Raw genomic sequence first — 18848 nt, forward strand, 5'->3', positions numbered from 1 at the left:
AGGATTATTCATTATGGTCAGGAGGAATTCATACCAGGAATGCAAGGATGGTTCAATATTAGGAAATCCATCCATAAAATTGACCATATTATCAAGCAAATCAACAAAAATCACATCATTATCTCAATAGATGCAGAAAATGCCTTTGACAAAATACAACACTCATTCTTGTTGAAAACATTAGAAAGTATAGGAATAAAAGAGCCTTCCCTAAAAATAATAAATAGTATATATCTAAAACCATCAGCAAGCATCATCTGCAATGGGGATAAATTAGTAGCCTTCCCAATAAGATCAGGAGTGAAACAAGGATGCCCATTATTACCTCTATTATTTAACATTGTATTAGAAACACTAGCAGTAGCAATTAGAGAAAAAAAGAAATTGAAGGTATTAAAACTGGCAATGAGGAGACCAAGGTATAACTCTTTGCAAATGATATGATGATCTACTTAAAGAATCTTAGATAATCAATTAAAAAGCTAGTTGAAATAATCAACAACTATAGCAAAGTTGTAGGGTACAAAATAAATCCACATAAATTAGTGATGGGCAAACTTTTTAAAGAGGGGGACAAAGGAAAGGAAATGCTCATCTGTCAGCCTGTTTCTAAGATAACTCAAAGTTTCATTGTATTGTATCCTACTCATTGTATTTGTCAGATTAGAAATAATGTCAAGCACCTGGATAGAACATTTCAGGGGGCCACATCTGGCCCTCGGAGCCATAGTTTGCCCACCACTTACATAAATCATTAACATTTCTATGTATTTCCAACACATCCCAGTAACAAGAGTTAGAAAGAGAAATTATATTTAAAATCACTCTAGACAATATAAATTAATTAGGTATCTATCTGCCAAGACAAACACAGGAATTATATGAACACAATTACAAAACACTTTTCACACAATTAAAATTAGATCTAAACAATTGGAAAAAATTAATTGCTCATGGGTAGAATGAGCTAACAAGGGGGCAGCTGGGTAGCTCAGTGGATTGAGAGCCGGGCCTAGAGACGGGAGGTCCTAGGTTCAAATCTGGCCTCAGACACTTCCCAGCTGTGTGACCCTGGGCAAGTCACTTGACCCCCATTGCCTCCCCTTACCACTCTTCCACCTATAAGTCAATACACTGAAGTTAAGGGTTTGGGAAAAAAAGAAAAAAAAGAATGAGCTAACATAATAAAAATGACCATCCTACCCAAATTATTTTACTTATTCAGTGCCATACCTATCAAACTACCAAGAAACTTTTTTACTGAATTAAAAAAAAAAACTATAACAAAGTTCACTTGGAAGAACAAAAGATCAAGAAGATCAAGGGAAATAATGAAAAAAAAATGTGAAGGAGAGGGGCCTAGCAGTACCAGATCTTAAAACTGTACTATAAAGCAGAGGTCATCAAAACAATATGGTACTGACTAAGAGACAGAAGAGAGGATCAGTGGAATAGACTTGGGGAAAATGACCTCAGCAAGTCAGTCTATGATAAACTCCAAGAGCCCAGCTTTTGGGACAAAAACCCACAGTTTGATAAAAACTGCTTGGAAAACTGGAAAACAGTATGGTAGAAATTAGGTTTAGATCAGTATCTCATACCCTACACCAAGATAAACTCAGAGTAGGTGAATGACTTGAATATAAAGAAGGAAACTATAAGTAAATTAGGTGAACACAGAATAGCATACCTGTGAAATTTTTGGGAAAGGTAAGATTTCAAGATCAAGCCAGAGTTAGAAAAAAATTGCAAATTATAAAATAAATAATTTTGATTACATTACATTAAAAAGTTTTTGTACAAACAAAAACATGCAACCAAAATTAGAAGGGAAACAACAAATTGGGGAAAAAATCTTTGTAATAAAAAACTCTGACAAAGGTCTAATTACTCAAATATATAAGAAGCTAAATCAATTGTACAAAAAATCAATCTATTCCCCAATTGATAAATGGGTAAGGGACATGAATAGGCAATTTTCAGATAAAGAAATCAAAACTATCAATAAGAACATGAAAAAGTGTTCTAAAACTCTTATAATTAGAGAAATGCATATCAAAACAACTCTAAGGTACCATCTCACACCTAGCAGATTGGCTAAAATGACAGCAAAGGAAAGTCATAAATGTTGGAGGGGGTGTGGCAAAATTGGGATATTTGCTGGTGAAGTTGTGAAATTGATCTAACCATTCTGGGGGGCAATTTGAAACTATGTCCAAAGGGCTTTAAAAGACTGTCTGTGGGGCAGCTGGGTAGCTCAGTGGAGTGAGAGTCAGGCCTAGAGACGGGAGGTCCTAGGTTCAAACCCGGCCTCAGCCACTTCCCAGCTGTGTGACCCTGGGCAAGTCACTTGACCCCCATTGCCCACCCTTACCAATCTTCTACCTATGAGACAATACACTGAAGTACAAGGGTTAAAAAAAAAAGATTCTCTGCCCTTTGATCCAGCCATACCACTACTGGTTTTATATCCCAAAGAAATAAGAAGGAAAAAGACTTTTACAAAAATATAGCTGCACTCTTTGTGGTGGCCAAAAATTGAAAAATTAGGGGATGCCCTTCTATTGGGGAATGGCTGAACAAATTGTTGTATCTGTTGGTGATGGAATACTATTGTGCTCAAAGGAATAATGAACTGGAGGAATTCCATGTGAACTGGAATATCCTCCAGGAATTGATGAAGAGTGAAAGGAGCAGAACCAGGGGAATATTATACACAGAGATGGATACACTGTGGCACGATCTAATGTAATAGACTTCTCTACTAGCAGCAATGCAATGATCCAGGACAATTCTGAGGGACTTATGAAAAAGAACACTATCCACATTCAGAGGAAGAACTGTGGGAGCAGAAACACAGAAGAAAAATAACTGCTTGATCACATTGGTCGATGGGGATATGCCTGGGGATATATACTCTAAGCAATCACCCTAGAGCAAATATCAATAATATGGAAAAAGGTCTTGATCCATGACAAATGTAAAACCCAGTGGAATTGTGCTTTGACTATAGGAGTGTGGAGGAAGGTGGAGAGGGAAAGAACATGAATCATGTAACCATGGAAATTTTTTCTTAATTAATCAATAAAAATAAAGAAAAAAAAGAAAAGCACAGACCCCAAACCTCTGAGATGCTATGCTTGAGTTTCACCTCTAAGATAACGTTGAGCTATTTATGACTACTTTTGAACTCAGTTATTCGGTGAATTTTGAAACCATCTAATTATATTATCAATTATCCACACAGATAACATATATTGACTTCTATATTGCTGATATTAAATTTAGCTATGTCTGCACTATTCTGCTGATCTGTCTTTCAGTCTGATAACTTAATTTCTAAAAAAGGCAACAATGAAATATATATTGGACATTTATATATGTCCTTAGAAAGGATGGAAGGACCAGGCAGGGATTATTCGTCTGCAGTAGATTCTTTAAGAATACATATTAAATGCTACCTTATGAATGAAGCTTTTCATATTCTTACCAGTTGCTAATGCTTACCTTGCCCTTGAAAATACTTGGTAATTATTTTATATAAATACCTATCTATCTATATGCACATATATTTTAATTTTGTACTTGATTATATATTTACATGGTACTTCTCTTTCAGAATGTGAGGCCTGAAACTGTTTCAGTTTTGCCTATTATTTAGCACAGTTACTGGCACATAGTAGTCATTCAATAAATGTTTGTCTATTATTGGCTTTCTGAAAAACTTTAAATAAATAAGGTAACTGATTTTCAGTCAGAGAGTAAAGCTTTCAAGAGATCTGATTTCCTAGAAGAAGCTAAGTAAGTCTGTTACTTAGCTAAATGACCCACAAATAAGCACTAGATTACCTCTAAATGGGTAAAAAGGCAATTTTAAAAGCGCCAAAGAACCTCATCTTGACCAGAAAGACAGGGAAAAGTCTTTAATGCTATATTTCCTTCAGACCGCATGGTCTAGTGTTACGATTAAAAATGATAAAGACTGATATAATAATATAAATTAGTATTTTAATTAAAGCCATGGCCATGCTGGTAAAATATATATAAGACCGCGCCTGTAAGTATTCAAATTGCCGCCTCAGCCATCTTTACCTTTCGTATAGCTCGCCTGCTAGCTAAGAGAGAGAGCTTCCTTTCGGATTCTCCTCCCATTTAAACTGTCCTATGTGTGGTGATGCAGGCATCCCCATGCCCAAGAAACCGGAACCGGAAATCCGTTGGACCATGGGAAATGTAGTTTGATAGTTCCCACGTGTCCATAGAAAAAATATATATACTTTTAAATGGCATCTCCCAAATTCCAATTTTACACTAGAAACCAGGTCAGAATGTGTCTATGGCCCTTAGGTGTAGAATAGGAGCTTTACCTGCTCAAGAAATCAGCAAAAAAATGTTACTTTCTTTGAGTTGGAGTGGGGGAACATTTTTGAGTAAAACTTGACCTAGAATTCAGCATCTGGCAACCAAGATGGTAGAGTAAAGAATGTCCCTAGCTTGTACAAACCCATCTGTAAACAATCACAAATTCAAAAAATGCTTCAGAACAAAATTTGGAGTGACAGAATCAGAAGAAGAATGAGGGAAAAATAGTTTCAGCTAAAGAAAATGTAAAGAGGTTGCAGGAAGGATCCTTCTCACTGGCGTAAGAAGCAAAAGCAGAAGAATCAGCAGCATGAGAATCAGCCTGGTACAAACACATACTGAGAAGCTTGTGGAGTGACCTGATGGAAACACACTAGGGGAACACTAAGTGGAAAAAACAACTTCAGTACTTCCAACACCAGGGGGAGCCGAGGAGTGAAATCCAGCTAAATCTACTGCATGTAGCACTAGGGGCAAATAGGGGTACTACTTGTTTCATCTCAGAAGTGAAGCTGACTCTTAAATATAGGCCAGATTATGAAAAAAGCCTTCTCCCTCCCCATACCCCAACTGAGTGAAAGACAGAGAAAATACCTAACCCTGGAAAGCTATTTTAGCAAAAGGTCCAAAATGCAAGTGTAGAAGAGGACAGCAATACCAAAGTGGAAAGTATAATCCTGAAAGTATGTCAGACCCACAGCAAATGTGAAAGCATGCCAGGCCCAAAATGAACTCGGGAAGAGCACCAAGATACTATTAAAAAACAATAATAAAAGACAGAAGAAAAATTAGAAAAAGAAAATGATAGAAAAAGTCAACAGATTAGAGCAAAATCTCACGGAAGAAAATAGATTTCTAAAAAAGGAAATATAAACCTTAAAAAATGGAATAACCTTTTTTTTAAAAAAAGGGTACAAATCCTCAAGGAAGAAAATAGAAGCTAATAACTCATAAGACAGTAGGAAATAAATAAAGCAAATTCAAAAGACTGAAAATATAGAAGTATCTCACAGGAAAAACAAATGACCCTTAAAAGAAACCCAGGAGAGATAACCTAAGAATCACTGGACTGCTAGTAAGCCACAATTAAAAAAGAGTTCATATAGCATAGTGCAAGAGATTATCAGAGAGAACTGCCTTGATATTCTTAAATAAGAGAGGAAAAATAAAACTTAACATAAGTGCAAGACAAATGCAACATGTATCTAACTGGAAAATTAGTCTGTATGACTCCCTTTTTTTCAGGGGAAAAAGTGCTCCAGATTTTGAGGATTTTCCCTTAAACTGTTTCAAAGTAGTTAGAACAATGAAAAGGGAGAAAGATAAAACTTTTTACAATTGGGTGGTGAAGAACCTTGTCCAAAGTTAAGTGAGTAACAGAATCAAATGTGAAAGCCAGATACCCTGACTTGAGCTTTGTCCAGTGTACTTTTCACTCAATCATGATATGAAATAAAAGGAAGGTCTCAAATATATCTGAAAAACCTCACAAAATAGGAGGTAGAACTGTGGGGGGTGAAGTTGTAATGAAGTCATTGATTTTTTCTTTTTTTACTCTGACTAAAGAACCTTTGTTCCTTTTTTAACGACAATCTCTTTTCCACCAATAAATGCTTCGATTATTAAAACTCATGGAAGATATAGACACTAAAAAAATAAGTAGTGTTGATTCTTTGGAAGAATTTTAATGAATAGTCATTGAAAAATCAGAAAGGCATTATGCTTCCAAACATAATAATATGCTATTTCACTTGTCCTTTAACCTCTGCTGCCCAATTGTGTGACTAGGTGAAAAACTGTGCAAAAGAGAGATAAGTTTTCATTGCTAAGTGATATCAAGATAAATAGAGACAAATTTTAAGAGAGGAACACATACATTTTTAACCTAACCAGTGTCCCTGGGTGTTTGATCTTGTGAAAGTTTGTCAAGATGAAGATTCTTTTTCTCAGCATTGCTCTATGCCTATTCTCCATTCTACAAGCTAAGGAGTCACAATCTTCTGAAGAAGTACTTGAGGTGAGATTGTATTGGGAGAGCGTGTGGTTTGGAGGGAGGAATGTATGTTCAGGAAGTTTGTGCCAGATAAAGGATTTTACTCTATTCTTATTTTTTATTTTATTTACTCTGACCAGAGCAAACTGAAAATGAGGTATATGACCTAGTTCATTTCATACATGCCTATGAATATTCCAAATGAGTTATGTTCCAAAGTGAAATTAAGTCTCAAAGGATTCAAAGTCACTATGTACAGGGATTTAGTCTGTGGGTTCAGTGCTAAATCTCAGCTTCAAATTGGGATATGTAACATTTGGGGCAACTTTATAAGTTTGGGATCTCAATGATAGTTTAACTGAAATTATTGACCTCTTTCTCTGAGACCATCATGGTCCCTTAGGTAGAGGCTCATGGTTGATTTTTGCTTCAGAGTTGGTGTTTTAATCAGAGAGTATGCCAAGTACAAAAGGACTTGGCTAAGAAAGTTTGTGCAGGAGAGAGACTTCCCTCCCTCATTTTCTCTTCCTCAGTTCCTATCATGATTCTCTCTAGGGCTTATTCCACATAAAGGCTGTTGTGGGAGACAAGGAATTAACTAAGGAGAAGAGGTCTAAAGTTGTGCCATCGATTATAATCCAGCAACTTGATGATGGTAATGTGGAGATCAGTGTTATGATGAGGTAAGTAGACCGTATATAATAGTCCTATTAGCTCCTTTATTCCTTTAGAGCCAATAATCATATCCTTTACTAATTTAAGCTCAGCACGCTTAATAATTATGGTATTTTTGGTTTAAATTTTCATTTTTATGTAGGGAAAAATCAAACATAATTTAACCCAATTTAGTTGCAAGTTCTTTAGCTTTCTCCTTTTCGAGCTTGGCAATACGAGCCACTGATTTTGGACTCAGAACATTGCTACCCCAGTGGTGATGGATCTCATCAAATCTGTCATTGTAATTAGTTTCGATGGCCTCTACCAGCTTAGCCAGGGCTCCCTTATCTTCCGGGTTAACCTGTGTGAAGGCATTGCTAGTGCAAGTCTTTTGGTCAACCAATCCATCTAGTCTGGCTTTACCTTTGATAATACAGTAAGGAAATCCCATTTTCTGACACAAAGCAGATAGGAAAACCACAAGCTCAATGGGGTCCACATCATGTGCAATCATTACCAATTGTGCTTTCTTGTTTTCTACGATCCCCCTTGCCTGCAGCTTTTTGTTCAGCCAGAGCCAGCAGCCTTTGCTTCTTTTCTTGTTTTGTCTCAGGTCTATTCTTGTGAGCCAGTTTAAGCAGTTGAGTAGCTGTCTGAAGATCTAAAGCCTGTGTAAACTGGCTGATTGCTGGTGGCACTTTCAATCACTTATAAAGGATAGACCTTTGATGTTGCAGTATAATGTTTTGAGGCCATTTGACAAAGTGGGTGAGGTCTCTTTTGGGCTGGATGTCTTGACCAATGCCAAAATTCTTGGGCCATTTTTCAAACAAAGGATTGACCATTTTCTTGGCCTTCTGTTTTTTTACAACAGCAGGGGCCAGGGCCATTTTCTTCCCCTTGGTCTTTCTTTTGGGCATCTTGGCTGGCAGAATGAGAAAGGAAAAGCAGTTATGTTTTTATATATGGAGATAAGATTTATTTTTATCCCCAGGGAGTGAAATGCTTACTTAGCACTCATTGGTTGACTTTCTGAGTTACTGTGTAATTGTTTATTCCTAAATGGGCTCACATCTCCTCTAACTTTCCTCATTTCCCTGTCAATGGCTCTATCATATACCATTTATGACAGAAATTATATTAGATTATAAATTTCAGTATACTCAAACCATTTATCTCTCACCATATCCTTTGGGGTCATCTGTGACTTTGATTCCTTAGAGGTCGTGGTACTCTACAATTCCCAACTTGATCCTGAGAATATTTGATGGTCAAAAGATGAATGGAAGATCACTCAGTTCTTTATAAGTGGAAATAATCAGAGCACAGACTGGGATACTGATCTTTTACTGCTGTACTTTCCTTAGATGAGAACTGGGTCAATTTAAACAGTTAAAGCACTGTTTAAGCTTTTTGATAACATTATTTCTTCTCTCCAGTGAAACTATTCAAATGCATGCATTCTGTTTTCCAGGAAGAATGGCAAGTGCCAAACCAGTAAAACGAAACTTGAGAAAACAGTTAAACTCAACAAATTCACTATGAGTAAGTGATTCAAACATGCCATATTAAAGGAACTCTGATAAGGAATCATAGTTAGAGGGTAGGTCTTAGACCTAATTTTAACTTAGAACCTCTCTGTAGCCCTAAAGTCCAAAGGCTAAGCTTTCTTTAAAACACAAAATGACAGGGCAGGTAGATAGCAAAGTGAATAGAGTACTAGACCTGGAGTCAGGAGGACCTAGGGTTTAAATCTGGGGCTTCACACACTTCTTAACTGCTTGACCCTGAACAAGGCACTTAACCCTGATTTGCTACCCTTTGCTGTTCTTCTGTTTTAGAATTAACACTTAGACAAAAGGTAAGGGTTTTAAAAAAATAACATATGGTGACTTGTGCAGTTTTCCCCACAATATGGAGTGGGTTGACTAGTGGGTTTGTCTTCCTTCAGTAATGATTGACCAGATCATTGGGTCCAAGTTGGCTCAGGGTGGAAAAGGTAGGCTACTCAGTTGCTCTCATGGTTTACATTGAGAAGCCAAAAGAATACATACTTAGTCTCGCTATCCCTATAGAAGCTCTGTCTCTGAAATTTCCATCATTAGATATTTCCTTCGGTAAAGGCATTCTCTTATAAAGGCTGTTCTAAGGATTCACATGGGTAATTTATGAAATGTAAGAGGCAAAAGTATACATTAACATGCTGTGAGCATGAATGTGGGGAGTGATGCTCAGGGTCATGTGCAAAGCTTGGGTACTACATATAGATGTGTGCCTGGGATCCTAAATTTGAGGCACATGAAGGTTGGGAGAGATGCTAAAGATAAATTTAGGCTGCCTCAAAATTCTATTAAGAGTGGAGATAGACTGATCCATTTACATAAAGTTTGTTAGCAAGGTTCAAAACAAAGTACTTTATGAAGATGAAGAGGAAATCTTGCTCATCAGGAGGTCACACAACTGTCTTTTATGCTTCCTGGTCCCAGGTTGTTTATCAGAATTGTGAATCTAAAACTCGTCCCAGGCTCTTTGGGAATATTTTCTAAGAGGACTGAAAATGATAAAGTTACATCTCCTTACAACTTCTTACAGATGAGGGCAAACTCCAGGTGTATATAACCAAGATGGCTATGAAAGATAACTGGATTATCCTTTATGAGGGTGAGCTCCATGGTGAGCAAATCAGAGTGGCCAAACTTCTGTGTAAGTAACATGTAATTCTACAAATCTCAGTAGGAAAAGCATGGCCATATGTAGAACAGCTATTGGAACCTGTCCACCTAGATTCCCCCAGAGAGGAGGGGGAGGGCATCCTGGGAATTCTCCATCTCCCTCCATTTTGAATTTGATACAAATCAGAATCCTGGAAAGTGGCCAGTATATTACATAAATTATCTCCAAAATTTTGTCTGCTGCATGTTTGATGGTAGCCTAGATCTCATTAAGTATTCACTTTCCTGGATTCAGGTAATGACTAAATTTGTCCTTAGTAAGTCAATTTGAGGGAAATCCTGCTTTGAACAAAGCAAGAGAAAGAGGAAGAAGGCAAATATACATGTCTTCATGTCTTACTCTTTTTCTTCACCTCCCTTCAGATTTTAGGGCATTAGGATTATTTTATTAAGTATAAGTGTGGGAGATTTATATGGGCATTTTCTATAGAGATGATGATGTGGGGAGCACTTGAGGAAAAGAATTTGTTGGCAGAAGATAAAGAGAACCAAACTCTTTGACTGCCCTAAGTTATTTCCTGTTCTTCATGCTGTCAACTTAACCTACTAGGGTGCAAAATCCATGGACTTTCATAATGGATGGTGACTATTATAGAGACAAGGATCAGAGAAGGTTCTAGTGAGAATTAATAATTTATTTATCTTGATCTCTTTCTGCAGCTCCATACATGCATGCAAACCAGAAAGCTATTAAGGAGTTTAAACTATTCAGCAAGAAGGAAGGATTTGATGAAAGAAAAATCATCTTTCCCAGAAAAGAAGGTAAAAGAAGGGAATTTTGGATCTACCTTGCCCTGTCTCTTCATTTTCTATCTTGCACCCCCTTCTTTCCTTCTCCATTCTAGTTAGAATCTTAGAAATTATTTTATCTTAACTTCTTAGCTGGACCATGTCTAGTTGCTTAAAGTTTAAGTGATGGGCAAACTAGAATCCACAGGCCAGATGCAGCCCTTCTCCTTCATAATCTTTCAGTCATTAATAGGGTTTAGTATCGCAAAAATACAAGAATTTTGTAAAATGTATCATTGTTATTTTTTAATAAATTATATTGGCCCATCTAAAGATTTTTTTCCTTTCCTTTGGCCCCCTCTTTAAAAAGTTTGCCCATCACTGGCTTAAACCATTTTCCAACTTGAGAGTTCTGTGATAAGAAACATTTTTGACAAATAAATGAATTCTGTGTCTTTTAGTTTCTGCAGAGGATTGCCTCATTGACTACATTTCAGGTAAGTGAGTTTTAAACAATTCTATAGCATCTTCCAGAATAATCTAGAATCCTACATCTCAGCTGGGATTTAAGTGGCTGCTCAGTTCACTTTAGCTATAGGAAGGTGATCTTTCACATGCCAGAGGGATGGATGGCCTTTTATTTTATTTTTTATAATATTTCAAATGGGCTTCTCTGTTAGTATTGAGTATATGTTTTCTGAACCTCTTGCACCCTGGGAATGGGTCTTGACATCTCATAAGAAGCTCTCACTTATGCTTCCTTATGTAATCTCAAGGACCCATCATTGACTTTCTCTTTGGTATTTTCTAGGAGAAGAAAATTTCGTTCCACCTCAGTACGAATGATATGCAGGAAATCTCAGCCATCTCAGATGATCAACAGGTTCCTTTATCTGTCTTCTTTTCCCAGCTTCCTCTTGTATTTTCTAATATTGTCTTCCAGAACTATATAAAAATATAAAGCAATCACTTCTGACTCGGTTTCTTTCTTCTGACATTTTATTGGGAGCAAATGATTAAGAAGTGGGTGACAATTAGATGGGGCACACTTCTCTGGGAGCCAAGGACCTTAAACTTCCAAAGGTTGAGAGATTTATGGTTTCTTTAGGATGTGATCAAAAGTTCCATGTGTTCCAAAACAGCTGGTTAAAAAGTAAAAATAAGGATAGTCCAAAGATTATAAGTAGAGTAGTAACTTAGGCTACTGTGTTTCTGGTCCTGAATACCAATAATGAACACTTGAATCCCTTAGCAGTGGAGGATGGGCTAAGTTTTATTATATGCAAGCATTATAGTAAGTTAGCAAAGTAGATGTTTCCTCTTCTCCTCCATGATTCCTACCCCTCAGGATAGCTTTTTCTTTCACAAGTTCCTCTGTATTGTCCTGGGTCATTGCATTGCTGCTAGTATAAAAGTCTATTACTCAATTGTGCCATAGTGTAACAGTTTCTGTGTACAATGTTCTCCTGGTACTGCTCCTTTTGCTTTGCATCAATTCTTGAAGGTCTTTCCAGTTCACATAGAAATACTCCAGCTCATTATTCCTTTCACCACAAAAAAATTCCATCACCATCAGACACCACAATTTGTTCAGCCATTCTTCAATCGGTGGAGACCAACTCATTTTCCAATATTTTGCCACCACAAAGAGCGTGGCTATAAATATTTTTGTACAAGTCTTTTTCCTTATTATCTCTTTGGGGTACAAACCCAGCAGTGGTATGGCTCCATCAAAGGACAGGAATTCTTTTAAAGCCCTTTGGGCACACAGTTCCAAATTGCCTTTCAGAATGGTTAGACCAATTCACAACACCACCAGCAGTGAATTAGTGTCCCAATTTTGTCATATCCCCTCCAACATTTGTCGCTTTCATTTGTTGCTATATTGACCAGAGTGATAGGTGTAAGGTGGTGCTTCAGAGTTGTTTTAATTTGCATTTCTCTACTCAGGAGGGGTTTAGAACACTTTTTCATGTGATTATTGATAATTTTGATTTCTTCATCTGAAAACTGCCTATTTATGTCCCTTGACCATTTATCAATTCCTGAATGGTTTGATTTTTGGTAAATTTGACCTAATTCCTTATATATTTGGGAAATTAGACCTTTGTCAGAGAGTTTTGTTATAAAAATTTCTCCCAGTTTGTTGCTTTTCTTCTATTTTTGGTTGCATTGATTTTGTGTTTGTACAACACCTTTTTAATCTGATATAATCAAAGTCGCTCATTTTACATTTTGCAATATTCCTTATCTCTTGCTTAGTCTTAAATTTCTTTCTTTCCCACAGATCTGACAGGTATACTATTCTATGTTCACATAACTTTTTTATGATTTCACTCTTTATATTTAAGTCATTTACCCATTTTGAATTTATCTTGGTATACAGTATAAGATGTTAATCTAAACTTAATTTTTCCCATGCTGTTTTCCAATTTTCCCAGCACTTTTTTGTCAAATAGTGAGTTCTTATCCCAAAAGCTGGGATCTTTGGGTTTATTGAACACTAGCTTGCTGAGGTCATTTATCTCTAGTCTATTCCATGGATCCACCCTTTTGTCTTTTAGCTAGTACCATACTGTTTTGAAGACCACTGCTTTATACTACAGTTTAAAATCTGGTACTTCTAGACCCCAACCCTTCATATTTATTTTTCATTATTTTTCTTGATATTCTTGATCTTTTGTTCTTCCAAATGAAAAACATTTTTGGTAGTTTGATAGTATAGCTCTGAATAAGTAGATTAATTTGGGTAGGATTTTAATTTTTATTATATTAGCTCATTCTATCCAGGGGCAATTATTGTTTACTTTAAAATATTTTTCATTAAATTAATTCATTAATTAATACATTAATTTAATTAAATTTAAACAGTTTTAATTGTGTGAAAAGTGTTTTTTAGTTGTGTTCAAATAATTCCTGCATTTATCTTGGCAGATGATTCCTAAATATTTTATTTTGTCTAGAGTGATTTTAAATGGAGTTTCTCTTTCTAACCCCTGCTGCTGAGTTTTGTTGGAAATATATAGAAAGGCTGATCATTTATGGGGATTTATCTTGTACCCTGTAACTTTGCTAAAATTGTTAATTATTTCCACTAGCCTTTTAGTTGATTTTCTGGGATTCTTTAAGTAGATCAAGTAGTGCAAAGAATGATGGCTCATTTACTTCATTGTTTACTTTAATCCCTTTGATTTCTTTTATTTCTCTAATTGCTGTCATTAGCATTTCTAGAATAATACTAAATAATGGAAATGATAATGGGCATCCTTGCTTCACTACTGATCTTATTGGAAAGACTTCTAACTTGTCCCCATTGCACATGATACTTGTTCATAGTTTAAATGTATACTGTTTATTATTTTGAGGAATGGCCCTTCTATCCATATACTTTCTAGTGTTTTCAGTAGGAATGAGTTGTATTTTGTCAAAGGATTTTTCTGCATTTATTGAGATAATTGTGTGATTTCTGTTGCTTTGGTTGTTGATATAGTCAATTATCTGGATGGTTTTCCTAATATTAAACTATCCTTGCATTTCTGGTATAAATCCCACCTGATCATAGTAAATAATCCTCATGATAACTTGCTGGCATCTTTTTGCTAGTATTCTATTTAAGATTTTCGCATCTATATTTATTAAGGAGATTGGTCTGTAGTTTTCTTTCTCTGTTTTTGGTCTGTCTGGCTTTGGAATCAGTACCATATTTGTGTCATAAAAGAAATTTGGTAGAATTCCTTCCTTGCTTATTTTGTTAAATAGTTTGTATAATACTGGGATTAGTTGTTCTTTAAATGTTTGATAGAATTCACTTGTGAATCATCTGACCCTGGGGATTTTTTCTTAGGAAGTTCTTTGATGGCTTGTTCAATTTCTTTTTCTGATATGGGATTATTTAAGTATTTTATTTCTTCTTCTGTTAATCTAGGCAATTTATATTTTTGTAAATATTCACCCATTTCACCTAGATTGTCATATTTATTGCAGTAATTGAGTAAAAATGTTCTTAATAATTACCTTCATTTCTTCTTCATTAGAGGTGACATCAGTCTTTTCATCTTTGATAATGTTCATTTGATTTTCTTCTTTTTTTTAGATTAACCAGTACTTTATGTATTTTATTTGTTTTTCCAAAGTACCAGCTCCTAATCTTATTTATTAACTCAATAGTTCTTTAACTTTCCATTTTATTAGTCTCTCCTTTAATTTTTAGGATTGCCAGTTTATTTTTATGTGGGATTTTTAATTTATTCCTTTTCTAATTTTTTAAAGTTGCAAGCCCAATTCATACAATCCTCTCTTTCAGCACTTGATTGATTTTTTTTACATATCATTTATACACTCATATAATATCATACATACTTATCATTCCATATCATCACATTTATATATACATCATATACATCATATCATCATAATCAGCTTAGTTCTCCACCTCCCCTATCTTCTCTACTACTAAGAGTAATTTTTGAGAATTACAGAAATCTTCTTTCCATGTGACATATAAATATTTTGACCTTAACAAATACCATAAATTTTTTCTTTCTCATTTACATTTTTGGCCTTCTCTTGTGTCTCATGTTTGGCTTTCAAATTTTTTGTTTAGGTCTGGCTTATTCCTCAGCAATGCTTGGAAATCTATCTTATTGAATGAAAGAATATACTCAATTTTTTGGTTAGGTGACTCTAGGTTGTAAACCCAAATCTTTTTCCTTCCCGAATATCATATTTCATGCCTTTTGATGCTTCAATGTTGAAGTCACTGGGTCCTATGTAATCCTAATTGTAGCTCTATAGTATTTGAATGGTTTCTTTCTGGCTCTTTGAAGTAATTTTTCCTTTGCTTGGTGGCTCTTGAATTTAGCTGTGTGTGTTACATTCCTGGAAGTTATCATTTGAGGATTTCTTTCTGGAGGCAACCTGTGAATTCTTTCAATTTCAATTTTAATTTCTTGATTGATGATCTCTAGGCAGATATCTTTGTTAATTTCTTATCATATGGTGTCCAGGGTTTTTTCGTCATGGCTTTCATGTACTTCAATAATTTTCAAATTGTCTCTCCTAGATCTATTTTCTAGGTCAGTTTTTTTTCATTAGGGCATTTCATGTTTTCTTCTGTTTTTTTTTTTTAAATTCCTTTGATTCTGCTTTATTTTTTCTTGATTTCTCATGAAATCATTAGTTTCTAGATGATCAGTTCCAATTTTTAAGTCCTGATTTTCCTCTGTCAGTTTTTCATTTGCCTTTTTCATTTGGCCTGTTTCTTCTTGCATCACTTTCCTTTCTCCTTTCATCACTTTCATTTCTCTTTCCCACTTTTCCTCTGCCTCTCTTAATTGGTTTTTGAAGTCCTTTTTGAGTTCTTCCAGAATCTGTGTCCAATCCATATTTTTCTTTTGGACTTTGGGTGTGTGTCCTTTGCTTTCACTGCCCCCTTCTGTGTCTGTACCTTGCTCTTTGTCTCCATAAAAATTCTTTAGAGTTAGGTGCTTTTTTGTTGTTTGGTCATTTTTCCTATCTAATTATGGGTAGGCTCTGTTTTCTTGGAATTTGGGGTACTCTTTTAAAATTCAGTCCTTAACTGATTCTATTTTCAGCTTATTTTCTGGTTTGTTGCTAGTTTACCAGATGGTCTGAGGTCTGAGAGCTCTGAGCATCCCCTCCACCTGTTGATTCAATTGACTCTTGATTAGCTGATAGCTTAAAGGTTTTCCTCAGGCTTGGGTGTAAGTTTTTAATATCACTCTCAACTTGATCAGGTTAGGGACTGATCAAATTCTAGCCTCAGGCTTAGGATCACAGTTTTGGTCTCACTGTATTCTTAATTCAATCAGGAACACCCCTGATTTTCCTGTTTTGGAGTTCTGCCCTTAGTTTTGAGCAAAAAGATCCTGAGATGGGGCTCCCCCTGAGAACTGTGTCCTCACCCAAACCATGGATTATGTCCTCATCCCAAGCCCAGATTGGGATTCTTGGCTTCACTCTGGGCCCACATGGATCAGCTCCCTTCAGCCCAGATTGCCCTGGGCTGGGACTAAGGATTTCTTCACAGGTTTGAAATTTCAAGGATTGTGAGTTGGCTTGGACCACTATTTGTCCAGGCAGGCCCTCAGGGTCTGAATTTAGTTTGGACTTAAGTTCCGAACTTGTGACAAGAGCTGTGAGGTGATAGTGGGGGAGTTGTGGTTTGCTCTTTACTCCTTGCTAGAGCCTCTTACTGGCTCTGCTCTCCTCTCACCTATGTTCCCCAGATGGTCTTTGCTTCTACTTTTTGGGTTTTTCTTTTCTCAAAATTTGTTTCACTGTGTCTCCTTATTGGTTCTTTCACTCCTGTATTCATTTTTGTGGTGATATTTTAGTTTAATTCTTCATGAATAAAAAATATTTCACTTGATCCTCATAACAACTCTGAGAATGGTGAGTTTATTTCCCCATTTTTACAATTGAGGAAACTGAGGCAGAGGGCAGTTAAATGACTTGCACAGGGTTAAACAGCTAGTGGGTGCCTGAATTCCCCTTTTCCTTGCTCTGTGTCTAGAACTCTACCTATTATATTGCCTGAGATTGATTATCTTGGTATCATCCTTGACTTTTCACTATACTCACCTCTCATTGCTAATCTTTTGCTAAATTTTTTTAGCCTTCATAGCATTTTTCTTGTATGTCTCCTTTCCTCCACCCATAGAGCCAACAACCTCGTATTTCCCCTAGTAGGGAATCAACATTTATTATATTCTACTATGTGCTTGGTACTGTGAAAAGTACTTTACTAATTTTTTCTTATTTAATCCTCACAATGATTCTCTGAAGTAGATGCTATTTTTAATCCCATTTGACAATGAAGAAACTGAAGCTGACAGAGTTAAGTGATATAAAGATAAGGTGCTTGGAAGACCCTTCTGGGTAAAAATTTGGCTTTATTGTGAGTAGTGAAATCACAGGGCCAGAGGTCTGCAGATTCTGCACTGGAATCTGAGATCCTGATCATTGATATTGACAAGTTTTTAAAGGCAAAAAGAGGAACTTACAGAGTGTAGGAGGGTTGGGGGGGCACTTACAGGGGTTACTATTGATGTAAGTAATAGGAAATTATAGGTCATGGACAGGTCAAAAGACTTGACCTGGGCTTCTTTACAGGCCATTCTTGGCATAGCACAACCCAACCACTATTTCTTAGAAATCCCACCCCTTACAAGAGGTCTCTGAGACTTGGTTCCCCAGAACCTGGTCTCCAAGACCTGGTTCCTGAAACTTGGTCTCTGAGTCCTATGGATGACCTTCTAGTCTTTGTAGCTTCCTACATGAATTGGTTTGATACAAGTACATTATAAAATGGGCTCACATACTTAGAATTAATTTAGTAATTTAAGTTCAATGTGGTAACACACATACTTAAAATTCTTAAAATTACTGTAACAATACACATTACCCTAAGATTCCGTTCTTAATCTGGTTACATACACAGACTCTTTTCTGGGACATTTCTACTACAAATCCCACTACTACAAGGTATCAATCTAAAGCTAATACAAATGAGGTGCTGCTTAATTAAATTTCCTCCCTAATAAGTATATGAATTCAGATTTGAAACCATGTTTTCTTAATTCTAGGGCCAGATCTCTCATCATTTCTCACTTGGTCTTTTGCTATACCATTTTTCCTGATCTCCCTGATTCAAGTCTCTCCCTGTTCTGTTTTAATTCAGTTTCCATTCAGCTATTGAAGGGATTTCCTCAAAGTGTAGTTCTGACCTTGCCATCCTCCCGTACTAAGGATTAACTCTAGTGGCTCCCTTTTATCTCCAGACTCAAATGTAAAATGCTAAATTTGTCACTTAAAACCCCATGATTATTGATTGATTTATGAGATTTAACTCCAATATAGTGAGACTTCTTTAGAAAAACCAAGACTTAATTATTCTAATGAGCATTATCCTCTTTCATGTAGTTCTCTCTAGAGGCTACAAATATTCCAATGTAGTCACCATTATCCATAGCATGGCTAAACCTCATGTGTTCCTGACCCTTTGTTGAACATATCTTCTGAATACCCTAACTCCTGATTCTCCTATCTTCTGGCTTGATTTCTTGTCCTTTAACTTAGCAAAGTTTAATACTGACTTTCTTGCCTCTCTCAATATTTGTATTTTCCTTTTCTGATTTTTCTGTGTTTGAACTTGGGCCTCCCTCACCAAAAAATAACTTTTTATATCTCTCCTGTCTCATCAAAATCCTGATGTGGGGATCTAAGAAGGTGGACCAACAAATGAAACAAATCAGAGAGGTTAGAGTACAGATGATGCACATTCATTTGACCAGTTTGGATAGATAAGGGAAATCATGTTGGAAGCAGTGCAAGTCTAAGGAGAGCAAAGAAAT

At 36.0% G+C, this 18848-nt stretch overlaps 1 protein-coding gene and 1 pseudogene across 1 annotated transcript; one reads left to right on the plus strand and one right to left on the minus strand.

Moving 5' to 3' along the window:
- Positions 1-6292: 6292 nt before the first annotated feature.
- LOC123233608 (late lactation protein B-like) lies at positions 6293-11319 on the plus strand. Its single transcript, XM_044659673.1, has 7 exons — positions 6293-6379; positions 6911-7038; positions 8487-8557; positions 9605-9715; positions 10405-10494; positions 10935-10970; positions 11285-11319. The coding sequence occupies exons 1-7, from the start codon at positions 6293-6295 to the stop codon at positions 11317-11319; spliced, it is 558 nt and encodes a 185-aa protein (XP_044515608.1).
- On the minus strand, positions 7191-7932 carry LOC123235168 (annotated as a pseudogene).
- Positions 11320-18848: the final 7529 nt, after the last annotated feature.

This window comes from Gracilinanus agilis, chromosome 2 (genome assembly GCF_016433145.1).
Source record: "Gracilinanus agilis isolate LMUSP501 chromosome 2, AgileGrace, whole genome shotgun sequence".
In the NCBI taxonomy this organism is placed as follows: Eukaryota; Metazoa; Chordata; class Mammalia; order Didelphimorphia; family Didelphidae; genus Gracilinanus; species Gracilinanus agilis.

What these genes read in the sequence shown, in the direction of transcription:
- LOC123233608 (XM_044659673.1), top strand. Translation starts at nt 6,293, where the DNA reads ATGAAGATTCTTTTTCTCAGCATTGCTCTATGCCTATTCTCCATTCTA. An exon ending in GAGATCAGTGTTATGATGAG is followed by an intron (nt 7,039 to 8,486) that starts GTAAGTAGACCG and finishes TCTGTTTTCCAG; the next exon opens with GAAGAATGGCAAGTGCCAAA. An exon ending in ACTCAACAAATTCACTATGA is followed by an intron (nt 8,558 to 9,604) that starts GTAAGTGATTCA and finishes AACTTCTTACAG; the next exon opens with ATGAGGGCAAACTCCAGGTG.